The following is a 17,379-nucleotide window of genomic DNA, read 5'->3' on the forward strand; positions in this document are numbered from 1 at the left end:
AATTTTAGAACTGCTGACAAATAAACATGTAAATGACTCAAATAAAGGCAAAGTTTGCTAAACTAGCAACATAATGGCAGTACAGATGCACAGGAACCTATCAATACGGTTACTATGTCTTCCACCTTGGAGAAACTCCATTCAATTATGGGACCAGGTACATCAATTATTCACCATGGCCAAAGGTAAATAACAACTGGGAGCAACAAGGCCCATGTGCAATCAAACCCAGATGAAGACACACAGAGAGGCTGAAATGGTGTTACATCAAAACCACTTATCAAAGACATGACTGCTGCCAATATCCCTATTCAAAACTATAACCGGCAAATAAGAAAGGGAGTTATTTGCCTCAAAGAAAATGAATGTCATAGTAATGGTACCTTTCATCATGTGGTTACACAACTGTGCTTCAATGGCAATTTATTTTACAAAGATCCCAATTCAAATTTCTCGTGTATATGCCAAATAAATATCAAGCAATATATCCAGACATGACCAGTGTTCTGTCTTGGTTTTTATATTTATATGTAGCTACAGATTTTATGAAAAATATTTCCATATGGGTCTTAACAAATACCCAAAATCTTTTAGTAGAAGTTGAAGTCTCCTAGCTGTTCTCTTTTCACTGGTTCTCTTTCACATGTCCTCTCACAGATCACAGGGGTATAATATTTTACATTTTACTTTTTGAAATTGCATATCAAACAGACAAGTTCCAATTCATTATATCTTTTTATATGTACAATTCTATTCCTGTCTGTGCTATTCACTGTCTTTTTGCACAGAAACATTAATTTTAAATGTATGCAACAAAATCATAACAACAATGTTCACCTGAACCTGCAGCCGTGATATCATGCCAAATGCACAGAAAAGAAAATAGTGAAAACAAAATATGATAAATATTAGATTTAATACAATAATCTACCCTTCAGATGTACGGTCTAGAGGTAGAAGTATGCATTACACATGTATAAAAAGAGAATGATTTAGTTTTCTAATAATAAAAAAATTACTGTGTAATAAAATATGTTTAGGAATTAAATAGAATATCTGAAATACTAGAAATTATCACTTTCATTCTCTCACTTAATGTAAAAAACAAAATGTGTTTTCAAAATCTACATTCAAACAAGCTATGCATGCACTGTTAAATTTTATACATCAAAAGCATTTTAAAATAATAATTTTTTAAAATAAACTTCTTGGTACTAAATCTAACTGGGGCTGCTTAACTGGTTATTTGAATTGTTCTAAAATATCCAACAAAGGTGCCAAGGCATGCAGACATTGCACTTCCTTCTACATAAAATTTCCCATTCCATCAGAACTGAGTATTCAAAAATTTTCTAATACACTATAACACTGCATAGCAACACTACAACAGCTATTCTTTATCTGTGTGTATTCTATTGAACAAAAACAGTCCATTGATTTGTGCAATATATTTACAGTTAAACAAACAATCAAGACAGTAACCATCAAAGCAGGCAGGGAAATAATCTTTTAAAGGTTAACAAGGTACTACTGGTAGTTGATGAGAGGTTATTCTCATCCTGTTAGGATCCCATGCTACCACTGTTACAAAATTGAAAATGCATGTAAGTTAAAAAATATCTACTACATATTCAAAGGAATATGCAGTTCACATATACAAGTATATGTACATGTATAATGTAGAGAGCTAATTTAGATGTGACAGCACTGAATCTGATATAAAACAACAAAAAACATTGTTCATGTATGTTAGAGTATGCTTTACATTGCATATTGGAATAAAGCTTTGCTGTTCGTCGTAAGATGAACAGTACAGTTATAAAATGAATGTGTACATGGACCAAGTTTCTGTATACAACAGAGTTACTGGTGCAATGCATAATTCCATCCCAAGAATTGACAACCACTTAAATTACTGTTCACTGACTTGGATTTAAGTGTATGTAGTGAACACACACACACACACACTTCATAAATGCCTATGTCAACACCCTGCCTCATTGGACACATATGGGACTTCTCAAGCCATGCTGCTGACAACATTTTAGCTGCATGGCAACAATACATGCACAATAAATCCATTCCAGATAAACAACAGCAATATACCTATGATTTTGAGATTTTAGACACCACTTCATAAATATATAGAATTTTCAACACAGGCACTCACAATAGTTTTGTTGTGTCCCATGCCAAAATACTTGTGTACCATAAAATGTACCAATACCAGCATTTAAGGTACCGGGTACATGGAAACCATGCAAGCATTCAAGGTATGAAAGCAGCCCTACACCACTACAAGCAAATATATAGCCGTACTGTCATAAAGAATTCATATTTGACTTTTAAAAAATCAGATATATAAAAAACTGGAGAAAGCCTACAGTTGTTCTTCTCTTATTTATATTATGTAATTAGTATGGTATGTTCAGGAAGATGTCACACGTACCTGGGTGAAAAAAAGGCAGAGGGGAATGACAGTAACAGGGAAGACATGCAAGTGGGTTGATGATGATAGATTGCTGCACTGACATATCCTCAGCCATATTGTTACATACTGTTAGTTTTTCTCTAAAAATATGATACTGAGAGACCCCTCTTTTTTTTTTTTTTTTTTTTTTTTTTTTTTTTTGGAGGGGAGGGGAGGCTTAGAAAAATTAACACAATTTCTTACATCAAACCATTTTCAAACATGAGTCATTGGTGTGTGGGGCCAACTTTAAATTTGTTATACAAAGGCAAGGTAATCTATCAGTGCAGGTATCTATGCTGAGGTCTCTTGGGATGGAATGGTATATGGAAGAAAAGGGTTTGATGGATCTACTGTTAAGCACCCTGAGTTTCAGAAGAAACTGGAAATACAACTCTCTTCTATCTGCATGCCTCTCTGAAAAACAGGGTGCTACTGAGGGTGTCCAACATTTCGTCAAAAACAAGTTAACCAACACACAATATCTCACACTTCATCACAAAAATCTACACAACTAATTTATTAATAGTACTGCAAAGAAATGAGTTGCAATTTTTGAAGCAGCAGGGGTGGGGATAACACTTTTCACACTCTGAAGACATGTCTTACATTATTATTATTTGTCTTAAGAATGGAACTGGGGTTTGTAACACAAAAATTTGATCAAGGATGCAACACTTCCAGGGTAATTAAGGTTTGTCATCATAATAGTATTGTTGTTTGTTATAAACTTTAAGGGAGTCATAATGACAGAATTTCAACAGCAATTATCATATATCAGTGTACAAATCTTTAATTTTGGGGCAGCAATTATTTCAAGATTTATTTATTTTTTGTCTTTTTATTCCAATTATTTCAAGATTAATTAATTTTTTTTTTGTCTTTTCTTTTCATAAGTATCATACATGTATTGCTATTATCTACAATGTTTAATATTCATTCTATGGTTAAAACTGGCCAGACTCCATTACTGAAGTTACAGATATAAGATAATAAAAATGTATTTCATAAAACTTAATTAGTTTATCGGTTATTCATGAACTACACTCAATGGCTGCAAAAGACATGGGTAACAAACAAAAGCTGGCGTTTTATCAATACAGTGCATAATATTGTGTAAAGTACATGTTCAGAATGAAAATTTGGTCATTGTAATGTATGCTTCCATGAAAAAGTGACATTAATAAAATCACTCCTGTTAGAATAAAGTGTTTTCAAGTTGAAAATGTCTGATATAATTATGGTAAACTGTTGAAGAACACTGTATTTGATAAGACATGCTGCAGAGACAAAACATTATCCTGCATGCAACATCTTGTCCTCTGCTGAACCAAGCAAAGCAGGAGATTGCTTTAGGTTACCTTGAGTGCAACTTGGCTGATCTAAAGTAAAAACATATAGTTCCTAAGTGATAATAGTCAATAACTGAATCTGGCATTTCTGAATAACCAGATGGATTATTCGATATCATCAAATAAATAGTGCTTTTATCATTAAATGATTACTAAAGATAAAGCTGTTCCTTGGCAGCTTCAATTTAGCATTGTACAAACCTGGCTCTTGTTACATGTTTTTCTGCTTCTGCAGTTTGGAATCTTCTGGCTGCAGTGGTGGGTCGCGAAAAAAGCACTTCTCCATCTTGAGTATTACATCTGAGAAAAAAAAATCATGTATGTATAAGGAATGGATGTTATGTGTACTTGCAACTTATACCTTTCATCCTTTTTTTCTTTAATTTTACCACCAAATAATCTTTATTATATCATTATAATAATTGCTTTACAAGTTTTTAGCAAGATATATATAGCTATGAATAAAGTCCGTTGAGTTTTTAAATTTGACATATTTCATACTTACAAAGATGGTCTGGATTCAGTTATTGACTTCATATTATGGTGGCTAGAATATGATAAAAAACAAGTTAATTATTCTATACAAAAGTATTAAAAATGCATAAATTTTAAAAACCTCATGTCCACAGTGTGGAAACTTTATCAAATTACTCAGTATATAATCAAGTAAAATCACTCCAAGGTAATATTGATCTACCTTTGTCTCATTGCTTTTTCATGTTCTAGTTGCTGGAGTTCTCTGGCAGGATGGTGCATAATGGATGCCCGATGATGGTGACTGTCTAATATCCTGATATTCTGAAACAATAAAAAGAGAAATATTAAGTTGTTTATCATCATGTTAAAGTTCCGTTATTACCAAGGTTAAGCATACAAACTGTTGTAACTCTAAAAAAACATTTTACATCATTCACAATCCAATTCTCTTTGAATTCTGAACCCTGAATTAAAATAAAAACATGAGGTTCACTTTTTTATCTAAAGGTCTTTCAGAAACAAAACTTAACTTTCATAGCTTTAAAAAAAAGCTCAGATGGGGGTTTAAATGTTTTATGTGTTATTTGAAGCATTTCCATTATTCCAGGATTCTGGGTCCCTGTATATTACTAAACAAACATTATATGTGGCTATCTTTGTAAGAGGTGTAAGAAAACAGTCCTTATTAATTACACCTGACATAGCAGTGCAAGAAGCCCATAATATATCTCATGCACTTGCTTTGCCAGTATTTAAGTCAGAAATTTCAAAACTCACTGCATTTTCATTTACATAGCTGGATGGGTGAATGCAAAACCACCAAAACCTTTAACATGAATTGTATTTTGCTCATTCATTGGCAAATTATTCTGCTTTCTTGCCTTCATTATTCATCTAAACAAAGTCTTGCACCATATGCAAACACTGTTTATTGAAATGCTATTCTGGTTTATTAGATTTGAAAATGCCACGGCCTGCAGTTGTGGCTTTTATGGCAGATGAAGTGACATTCGCCTAGAATCATAACAGCACACTACATGCTTTAATCTAACTGGCTTGACATATTAAACTTAAATCAGAGTATGCATTTCAGCAGACCACTTCTACTGTCATTCAGTAATGATTATTAATTCATATCTTGTAGATAGAATCACAGAATATATTTGAATCATTGGCACCAGTGTTATTTCTAAAACATTGGACCCTGCACATTTCAGCCAAAAAACATTTCAATAAAAAAGTCAATAAACAATAATTTTTATATGAGTGACAGATTAAGACTGACACTGATTTTGAAGCACAGAAAATAATAAAATTTAAAGTATAAGCTTTCCTGCAATCATTTGAATATCTGTAAACACTGTTTAACACTTTTTAATCCATTTTGTAACATGACAATCCTTTGAGTGATTCCCACAGTATCTGAATTTGAAAAAAATAATACACGTACAGGTACCTGTAAAAATCTATGTGGACCAATGTAATAATGTATTTTAACATTAAAATTTATAATTTTACATAACTGTACCTGTGTTTAGAAAAATACGAGCAATGATCTTTTTTTTTAACAAAGACGTCGATTTACCAAGAAAAATTAATAACTTACAAAATATCAAAATACCCCAACTGTAATTATGTATACTGACTTCTTAGATATATAAAATGTCTTCAACGACTTTCAGATGCTCTGCATGTTATGAAACACAGAAAAAACTAAAGATATTAATCAAAATAAATAACATTTTTAATTTCAATTGTCCCAAGCTCTCATCCTTTAAAATATGTGGTTCACAAGAATCTTTGTCGATATTCAGATTTTCCTAAAAGCTTTCTCACTGAAGTGCCATTATGTTATTAGAGGGGTATCACCACCACAATCTATCCACTCTCACTATCACTATTTACTTTGCAAGTTGATCGGCTCTGTCACACATGAAATCCCCATTCAGTAAATATCCCAGTTAAAAGGTGAGCAGCATCACCACACACCTCAAAGTGAATGTAATTTAATTCTTGAACAAACAAAATTATAAGAGAAACTTCTTGTGATTGGCACTTCGCTGAGAAACAAAAACATGTGTCTCTACTTTGGAGTAAGGGGGAGATTTTGGAGTAACAATATTAAATGTGCTTTTTTCTTTACAAACCTTCACTTTATGCTGGTAAATACATATAACAAGAATAATATATAACATATTTGTACCAACAGTAACTGTACTTTTTGTAGTTAAAAAAAAATTAATAAGTTATGAACATACATTGCAATAATTGGCGATACATCTTGATAACATGAATATGAAAAAAAAAAAAAACTTTACTGACAGAAACAGACCAGACATTAATTAAACTACATGCTATTAATGACAAGCATGTTTACTTATTAAGAATTCCAAATGCAAATGTCAACTCCCATAGCATCAGCACATAAAAGATCTGCATATATAATTAAATCAATAACTAGGAGAATTCTTGTCAAAATAGAAAACGTTCCAATTAAATGCAATAAAAATTGTTACAGAAAAAGGTGCATGTGGTCTTTAGTGAATATGCTCCAGTTATAGTTTCTACAGTCCAATAATCCTTTGGCAATTGGTCTGCCTAATAATTTATTAAACCTCCCTGCGTGTATCTTGTAGAGTGTTAAATCAAGAAACATATAACCAGACTTATATAAATGTTATATTGCCATTTTGTAGAACCTTGAGTTTCAAAATCTATTGAAAATTAATCTCTTCTTTAACCAGTGCTTAGCTAAGCAATATCACAGATCATATACATGACAGATGAGAGTCACCAAAGCTCTGAAACTTAAGGCGCACATACATGAACATGTGGTGTAATTGGTGCACAGGTACTAAACTTTAAGTATCTTTAAATCATCTTTATTTGATCACAAATTAATGCACCTGTTTGCTTTCAGACCAACTTGTCTATACAACAAATAGCAGGAGCCTTTCGCCTACATGTTGACTCAGACCATGCATTTATTGGCACTTTCTATTTTGCACGGAAATATTCCATTTGTCTACTGAGAATGAATGTCCTAATATTCACAATCCAATCTGAGTATGCATTGTTATAGATGAAAACATGCATACACAATGCGAGTGAACAGGTAGCTATAAAACACTGTTGTTCTGCTTTTAACATTCTTTATGTTAGAAATGATAGTTTTTACATATTTTAAGGATGTTTTATTTTGCTTTTGGATACTTGAAACTTTCTTTTAAAAATAAACCTCATTGCAATCACAAATTTTTAATTAAAACGTGTTCAGATGCAGCTCTCAGTAGCTATACTCCAAATGAAAATCCAATAAACACTGATGCTTTTAAGTATGGCAAAAAAAATCCCATCTAGCAACCACAACAGCCTGTCAAGACCAAACAGGTGACCAGTTTAAATCTATATAATTAAGAGGATATAACAAAAGCTCTTGACGTTATTGTTGCCCCCACAAACATCAATTGACACATAGCCTACGGCGAATCCAAATGGTTCTTTTCTTGAATATTTGCTGACAAATATAGCTTAATTCAACAAGGCCATGAAATGTGTTCCAAAACCAGCTAGCGTAATCACTGGAATTTGTTGGGCAGTATACCTTCTATAATATGTAATATCCTTTTAGTAGACAAATGTAGTATTCTTTGAATGGAAAAGAGAATTAATTTTTATATGCTGAAATAACTGCATCATTTTAGATTAAAAATGGCTGTCAACTAGCACTCATAATAGGTATTTCATAATGTATTAAAAACTTTTATAAAGCTCTTTTTCATGTTTAAAAAATATGCAAAAAGGTAACATCAAAAATGGTTACCTAAACAATAATGCTGCTACATGATTAAGAATCCAATTATGTGCAAATAATTAATAAAATTACATCTTAGAACCAAGCATTTATGCAATTTGAAATGAGACACATTGATTTCTTCTTCTCTTCTAGATGTACCATGGAGCAATTATCTTGTTAGTTTGGCCAGACTTGCTGATTTGATCCAGGTGTTATCTAATTATCAGGTGTCTGCACTCTCAACATAAGTCACATCATCTTCTGAGCTTCTGATTTAATTAGGAATACTCATTTATTTAGTGACTACAGAGCATAAAATACTGCTCAGATTGAAATGATATAGGACATGACAGCTAGAAGATTTATTTCATATGGACAACAGAACAACAGGTTTAACATGATAAACTAGAAATAAGACATATTTGCACAAAAATGTCTGTTTACTATGCTTGAATCTTTGGACACAACAAAAATGTTTTCTTTTTTTTTTTTTTTTTTTATTAAATTTAGAGGCAATGTATAATCACATTTTGCCACATTTGTAATTCAAATAACATTGAATATGAAATACTAATGCTAGTATAATTTTTTCTGGAACCACCTAATTTTTAACATTTTTGAAGTTCAAATGTGTATTGCTTGTCAAAGTATACCTATTTCAAGTTCAAGTCAATTAACTTTGTGTCCTTTTAATTCCAATCAAATAATATGCTCAGAACAAAAAAATATCATTCTATGCAAATCAAAATTTTCAGGGCAACTATTTGTTATATGACAAAATTTGACAACTAATTCCGTACAAAATGGCACTTTACAAAAAAATTAAGTTTTTTTTTTATATGAATGATATATGTTATTTTTCATTTATCTAATTTTGTTCTCTTTCATTTTTAAAATGGTTCAGGTTTCTCATATTCTATTTCCATGATTAAAAAGATCTCCGGATCTCAATGTATCAATTAATGTTTAAATTCATATGTTTTATCATATTTTCATCTTCAGTCCTCAATTCTCACATATCATATTAAAAAAAAGAAAAGTGAACAAGTTTATGAAGGCATGAATCTAACACAAGCTGTGTTTTGTAAGGATATATATATATATATATATATATATATATATATATATATATATATATATATATAAATTGCAATTTGCAATTACTTCTCCCCACTTCTCTTTGATTCTGATATAATTCTGGCTTTCATTTTTGTTCTAAAAGGTGTTAGTTGACTTATTCCAGAAGTAACTTAAGGTGTTGGGATAATAAAAACACAGTAACCATAGAGCCCAGCAGTTACCTCACAGTGGCCTTCGTAATCATTTACAAGGCAGGTGATTACAACCTAATACTGGAAGTATTTTTCTGTTGTTTTAGAGTCAAAGGCACTTGTGTTGATACTCTGCGATTTCTGTTATTTCACTTCTATCTGGCCATAATTCATAATACCTCTGCTAAGGTTCTCTATTGACTGATTTTTGCTTCACCCACCCAGGGCTTTTCACCTGTTGTTTACACAGGGGGACCTTACACAACTCAACTGAAGCAAAACAGTTATGGTAAATGCAATAAATGCAGGATCTTATGACACTACAATTCATTTTAACTTTTGCTACTGCCGTGCAGCATTTAACATCAACTCAGCTAACAAATATGTATTGTTATCTTGAAAAACCTCCACAAACTTTGACAAAAGATGTAAAGAATCAGCAACCAAGGCCAAAGCAATTTCCATGTTATCTTTTCATTTTCAGTTCTGCAAACGTGAAAGTAGATATGTCCCACTGCTGTAGGGGTCATGCCAAATTCATTTGGGGGGTTAAATGCCTATTGGTTCTTTCTACCCTGGAATATGACTTATGTACTGATGTTGTCATGGACGACAAATACAACAATGACCACAAACCCATCTGACTGACCCTCTGACTGCATGGCCATACCTACATGTACTGACCACAAATATATCAGACCTTGCCATCAAGCTACAAAACTTTCCCCTTTGGCTTAAGAATGAAATCAACTTTTCTTTAAAAAAATGAAGAAAAGAGAATTATGGCTATAACACACTTGAATGAAAATATCTAATAAACATAAAAAATGTACAGATTCATTTTTTCTCTTCAAAGAAATTGGCACTTTTAAAATGAGACTACATACTACTGGTGAAACAATATCACTTTTATAGCTGCTTTAGAAAATCAGCCAATGCTTGTGCTATCTAATTAGTATGCTCTAGTGGGAGACTAATACTAAGCTTTCCTCCAGACATATGCATCTGGTCCCAACTCCCAGCTATTCCATTGGAAAAAACATATTATAATTTTCTGGTAAACTGGGTTTTATCTTGATATAAAAACTATCAATCAACATCTTTGATTTAAGCTACTTATCAGTCAAGTAATATGTTTTTTAATAAACATATTACATTTTAACTACTGCCCTTTATCAGAGTTTAGCACTATGACATTACATAATTTCAGTAAAATTATATCAAAAATAATTTCTAAAATTGTATGAAACAACCAAACCTTTAAAGATGTCTGGATTATTGGAAGATTAGCTTAATCAGGATACTAAGATTTCCTGACCTAAGTCACCAGCAACATGTCTAGAAGAGAACATTTACATAATGGTTTGGGATTTAAGGCATTAATAAAGAGTAATCTTTTTACCTTTTAAACTTTGCCATAGCAGTCTACAACATTTTAAGAATGCATCACTTAACCAGTTTGAATTTCACAAACTCTAACATCAAGAAACTATTTTCAACTCCTACTGGTTGCCTCTATCATTGAACAAATCAACTAAACTGTGACACCTACTAGTATTAATAAAACTCAAGTACCACATAAATTTGAAATAAAGCAAAGAGAGAAGAATATCATTATAAATAAGATGTTGATCATTCTACCCAAACTGTGCAATATGCATAATTAATCTCCCTGGCACATCCTACAAAATGGTAAGGCATAATACACATTCAATAAATTTCCCAGCAGAGACTGTGCAGTCTTTATTTAATACGCATAACAATAGTAGTTACTTCATTCAGGGCTGTGTAAATGAGGCAGCATAGCCCATCTTCATTATCTCCAGAAAGAGCACTTGTCCTTCTGATATGATAAGCACATACAGTAATCAATAGTAAATTGCACTGGAAAGATGTTTCATCAAATGAAGATGTGCACGTACAAGTATATTGTACTAATCATGACATCTTTCTCTTTGTGTCCGCAAATGAACCAGGGCACATCTAGCACCCTGAGATCTTGAGTTAAATGTATCTTAAGCACCTTGTGCTGCTGACGTATGACATATATTTAACTAAAATATACTACTGCCATTCACTTATCATATATTAACAATGATTTTCTAACACTGATTTATGGGTTTCATCCTTATTTTCATGATAATATGAAAATAGCTAATCTCTGTTATTCATACTCACCGGGACGCTTCCTCCTCCATCACCACCACTGACTTGTGCCTTCTTCTTGCACCACCAGCCATTATCTTGACAGTACGCCAAGAGCACCATTAGAGGAAAAAATAACAATGTTACAACAGCCTCCCAAATGTCAATGATGCCTTTCGTGTTCCAGTTGACAACTACAAGCATCCACACATAAGCAAATATAGACCAAATAGATGTCTGTATGAACACACCAACTTCCCGCACCTTTTTTACTTGAGGGTATGGTACGCTAATGATACATATTGAAGTAATCATAAGTAAATTAAATGCAGCACTTCCAATGATTGTAAAAACACCTAAGCTATCTTCAATTGATTGGGTTGGTGATAATTTTCTAATGCCCTCAACAATTGCCAGGAGAATTTCTGGGGCACTGCTTCCAAGAGCCATCAAAGTCAAATTGGCAACAGTTTCATTCCAGATAAGGATCTTCCTTTCTATTTTTTCCTGCTTTTCTTCATCCCACTTTATAACAGTCTTCTTTTTACTTGTGATAACTTCTATAGAACCCATAAAAATATCACTAGCAATGGCAACACCTATAAACAAGTAAAGCATTGCTACTATGTACAAGATACCGCGTAGATATAAGTTCCATAAGTTCTCTGCTGGTAGGAGAATAAAGCTTTCACATGGTGCAGTACCATTATCCGTTGTTTCAATGATCCAACCATTAGTGAAGTTGGTATAGTGGAATGTCTTTGCAACCGCCATGATTGTCTTCTTTTCTAAAAACACAAAAACAGAGTTTATTGGAAAACCAATCTGTAAAAGATATGCTACCAAAGCCAATTTTATTTGGAAAATAAAAAGAAAAAATTCTGTAAAAGGTAATCCACCAAAATCATTTTAATTTTCAATTCTTTTTAAAACATATTGAAGCAGTATACACATAAATCAGATTTCTGACTGACTAATTCTTCTCTACAAATTTAGTGTAAGAACCAGTTCAATTGGTAGTCAATAATTACATCAATCCCCATTGACAATTAAAGTTACTCAAAGTGCTGTTGCTTGTCAAATTAATGGATGTATTGATTTCAGATCTCAGGCATTGAAAGAGAATTTTTTACCATTAACATTAACATTCAAACAGATGGCAATGGAACACATAAAGGTCAAGTTTGGAGATTTATAAAAGTCACTTTGTCATCTAATACTCTGTTTCATATGGTTGTCAGTCAATAATACATTTTAATTAACAATTATAATTTCTCTATGTTCAATTATAAAAAATATCAGAACTTAAATACATATACTTTTAACTGTAAGATTTTGTAATTCTTAGTAAAGATAATAATTATAAATATTATTAAATAACCATCTGGTGGTCATATGAATGAAATGAAAGCTGAAGACTTCAATTATATTCAGACAAAAAAAACACAGGCAGTTACAATGTAATTTTCACATATGGAACTAGGTAATTAAGGATCCATTTCTTTTCTGCGACTAGAGCATCAAATGAAGTTTTCAAAAAAGCAATCAATACAATTGATAGTATGTTCCCATGACTATAAGGAAAGGCATTACAATGGGAAATGTATGCTTTGAATTAAATATTCATCACTCCTCCTGCATAAAATTATTTTATCTCACTTATATGCTGTGGTGCATGGTACACTGGAGTTCTTTGCATAAAATTTAACTTTCATCATTGATGGAAATTTGAAAAGCGACAGAAATTATTACATCTGTAGCAGCCAAAAAAGGGTAAATCAGGTAAACATTTCGCTGATAAGTAGTTACATATAGGTAATTTAAATCTAATGGGGTTTGAAGAACAAATCTGTTTACAATGTTCTCCATAAGATTAAGTTAATGACAAACAAACACCTTTATCAAAAGGCCCCTGACTGTGAATGATTTTTGAAGTCAACAGATATAATATATTTTGTTGTCTTATGATGAGAAAAAGAAACAGGTATAGAAGAACAGAAGTTTGAAAATGAAGACAGCATAAACTGCATTAAAATAGAAAAAAATATAAACAAAACTGATCTTCATCCTTAACAAAACTAATTTACCAAAGCAAAACAACATATGACAACAGCCTGACTCTAGTTAAACTTACCTATTCAAGTCAAATCCAAAAAAATGTTGGACAACAGGTGTCCTATTTGTGGCTATGCTCAAACCACAAGTGCGTAATGTCTGGTTGGTTGGCTCAAAATGTCCTATGTCTTGGTCGCAAAGCCCAATTATTGTTCTTACTTTCACCCGCCTGTCATCTCGTATCCCCGAGTTTTTCCTACAAATAACTTTTTTTTTTCAAAAACGGAGATGATTATTCAGCTAAAAAAGGGACTGCATGAACAACTATCAACTTATGAAATCTTCCCGTAACACCGCTAACCAACGGGACTCGGTGCCAAAATGTAAGGCAGAACATTGACCATGCACACAAGCCTCGATTTACGCTTGGTTTATTCTCTGTCGATCAATGTCTCATACGAACTTGAACAAATACAGATCAACAGAACGTGAATAGCGCCTGCTGTATTAACTATACAACATACCTGGCAACTCCAACCCATAGACTCTGTATATAAAGCCATAATATTGATCAAACAAAGCCTTAGTAGTAGGCCCCCTCGAAACAGTCACCATAGCGCACACAGTGAAGTGACGTCATTGCAAAACTGGCACTTGCTTGCCTCGAGGAATTGTAAATTTTAGGAAATCGGGCGGGGAACTGAGTTTTGTTTTAATAGTAGTATTCATCTTGGGATGATATGAAAGAGACGAAAAAATGATACAAGAAATCGCCCAAAAGACCAATAAACTTTACAGTGGTAGTCGGGCAGCCTAATCAACCCTCCCAAAGCATGAACATACTTTCTGAATCATCTTTCTATTACTTAAAACAGCTACATGTACAAGTAGGCCCCTGCCGGTCAGAAACTGCGATGTTAACAATCTTGTTTTATGAACATGGTTACCTCTCATTCAAATACGCAAAAACGAAACAAAACAAAACAAAAAAATCCTAAAAATGTGATGAAGTTATCAAAAAGACCGAAACGGTTGGTGCTGCAACCGTTCCTCTTGTCAACGTAAATGTTTTCACGCCTTACGGGCCATTTCATAATAAAATCACGTGTTATGGCACAGGGTTAGCAAACCAGGTACATGTAACTAGGCTGCCCAAAAAATAAACAATGAACAATTAGTAAAAAGAAAATATAAACTTAAACAATGCCCGACACAGCAACGGACATTCTGAGAAAAAGTGAGAAGGACTTAAGGTCTCCTTATTTTCGAAATTAGAAATAAGATGTTTACCGATCCTATCATGTATGCAGAAAAAAAGTAGTTTTTTCAAAATAAGTTTATGATCTTAAGTAAAATTTGTATGGTGATAAAATTTTGGATTTTCATAATAAGCACAGCTTTGTAAATTTCCATTCCTCGTCTAGGCACATTTTTGACATAATCTTTACAGACCAAATTTTGTTCACCATTATCTTATGGATTGAACTTGGGTTTTCAACAGACATAACCATGCCCTCAAAGATACGCAAAAAACGACAATGGCCTTTTTTGAACTGGACATTTCCAAAATGCAGTTATCCTTGCAAAATGATAAAAGGTTTTCATAAGCGTCTGTAAAAAGGGAAAGCCCGAAAGCCCTTAACTCCACGTAGGCTACAAGATATTATATTAGACAAAAATAGTTGAAAATTGGCGTGCACATTGCCAATTGTCCTTTCACACGTGTAGCCTTTAAACGTGAACACATATAACATTTTCAGAATATTGATGGATCGATATTTTTTTCTGCAGTCATTCTTTACCTTTGTAAGATCATTCTGTGTTGATTAAATGTTTCACGCTCGGACTTTTTTAATCAGATAACGATGTCGGAACAACGGCACCTAAGGGATAACACAGTATATTTTAATTTTGGTTAAAACCACAACTTTTTTTAAAATATTCAAAATAAATTCTGCCGCAGTGGAAAAAATGTTAACATTTTTTTCATATTGACTTTAAGAGGGTCGAATCATTTTGGCCCAGAAAATAAAATATAAACACGGAAAAAAATTAGGAAAGTACACGGCAACATACGCAGGTGATGTGTCTGTCTGGTCTGACCGGTACAGACGGTGGGTCTGCCATTGAACTGGATTGTATTGATCCATGGCAATTACGAGAAATCCGTTTCCCCATAGTAATAAATGCGGAGTTAGTTATCTCCGTGACAAAAATCCATAAAAATATTTTAACATGTATCAAATACATTTTGAAAAACATAGCACGAAAAATAACAAAACCAAATTAAGGATCAAGTGACGTGAATTATACAGAAATCCTATTAGAACCATATTGATAAAAAGCGTCATTTTCCCCATACCAATCATACTTTTTAACCGGCTTATACGAGTTCTATTCAGAATCGAAACAGAGCACAAGTCTGTTAATCTATCGTTCATCATGTGACCAAAAACAGCAAACCCCCCGAAAAGCAAAAAGAACCGACCTTCTTAAATTCATAGAACACTCGTGAATGCACTCCGATGGCATTAGCTTATTGTTTAACAATCAGGGCTGTGGTTTGACAAGATTGTGATGATGCCTTATGGGGACGAAAAACCCAGGTTAGTAGGGTTAAATAAGCGTAAGCTGAATCAAACGACCAACAAGCATGGGTTCGAATTCACAATCATGAAAAATGAATTCTTGTCATTATCTCGTTTTATTAACCCGATACATGTATATGGACGCCAGGATAGCCGCAATCGCGCTCGCAATACCACCTCGCGAACTTGACCCACGGTTGACGTTTATAGTTTAGCACGTTGTGTAGTTGTATTTGCTCTGTTGCTTATTTTTTCATAAGTAATGACTGTTATGATCTTCTCAATAAAACCTGACATTTTGGCTTATTCTAATTAAAATACATAATGCCTCAATCGTAACATTTAAGCTGCACAAAGCCGGTCCATCACTGTGAGTGGGATCCCATACCTAGATCGAGCTAACAGAATCGATCCATCCCCGAGTGGTTTCTCGCTAAATTGCTTTCAGCTTAAGCGGCTTAGATGTCTGGCACACCTACTAAAGCTGCTAAACGATAATTAATTATCCCCTAGCAGCTTCAGTAGGCGTGGCAGACACCTAAGCTGCTTAAGTTGATTGCAATTTAGCCAGAATCCCTCGGAGATAGATCGATCCAAAGTTATTACGATAGGGTCTGGAATGGTCCCTACAGTTATTACCTCCGCCAAGTTTATGTTTTCACCTGTTTGTTTGTCTGTCTGTCTGTCATCAACATAACTCAAAAAGTTATGGATGAATTTCGATTGAATTTTCAGGGTAGGTCAGAAATGGGTTAACTTAGAAGTGATTAGTTTTTGGTGGTGATCTGGATCAATAATCAATCAATAATCAAAAATAATTAATCTAAGTTATTGACCCACTTTGAGGAAATTTTCAGGAACTGTCAGAAGTGGGCCAAGGAACAGATGTTTAGTTTTTGGTGATCCAGATAAATAATCAATCAATAATCAATCAAAAATAAAAAACTAAGTTATGGACCGATTTTGATGAAATTATCAGGAACTGTCAGTAGTGGGCCAAGTAACAGATGATTAGTTTTTGGTGGTGATTCGGATCAATAATCAATCAATCAATAATCAAAAATAAAAAAACTAAATCATGAAAGAATGAAAATTTCGGGGTGAAACGGCAGTGGATGGAGACTTTGCTGTCTTGGCAGGGTCTGCGCTCTCTGAGTGCTTTTCTAGTAATAACATTCGTTTTGACTAAACCAGAGTGCAGACATCTCCAGCAGGCCCCTACTAG

At 33.2% G+C, this 17,379-nt stretch overlaps 1 protein-coding gene across 4 annotated transcripts in view; it reads right to left on the reverse strand.

Annotated features, from left to right (window-relative positions):
• The window catches only part of LOC106179368 (sodium/calcium exchanger 3), a 30,139-nt gene extending 16,090 nt beyond the window's left edge, over nt 1-14,049 (reverse strand). For 2 of the 4 annotated variants that reach the window (XM_087008174.1, XM_087008170.1), the window contains exons 1-6: nt 13,646-14,040; nt 11,545-12,299; nt 4,520-4,620; nt 4,328-4,369; nt 4,024-4,122; nt 3,832-3,852 (exon numbers count right to left, since the gene is read on the reverse strand). In XM_087008174.1, the coding sequence (XP_086864300.1) occupies nt 3,832-3,852; nt 4,024-4,122; nt 4,328-4,369; nt 4,520-4,620; nt 11,545-12,285 (1,004 nt within the window). In that variant the 5' untranslated portion in view covers nt 12,286-12,299; nt 13,646-14,040. Of the gene's footprint in view, nt 1-3,831; nt 3,853-4,023; nt 4,123-4,327; nt 4,370-4,519; nt 4,621-11,544; nt 12,300-13,645 lie in introns of all 4 variants that reach the window. The other 2 variants (XM_013562978.2, XM_087008165.1) reach the window with 2 other exon arrangements.
• Between the last annotated feature and the right edge of the window lie 3,330 nt (nt 14,050-17,379).

The sequence above is a fragment of the Lingula anatina genome, chromosome 1 (genome assembly GCF_051362555.1).
Source record: "Lingula anatina isolate TDL-2025a chromosome 1, LinAna3.0, whole genome shotgun sequence".
NCBI lineage: Eukaryota > Metazoa > Brachiopoda > Lingulata > Lingulida > Lingulidae > Lingula > Lingula anatina.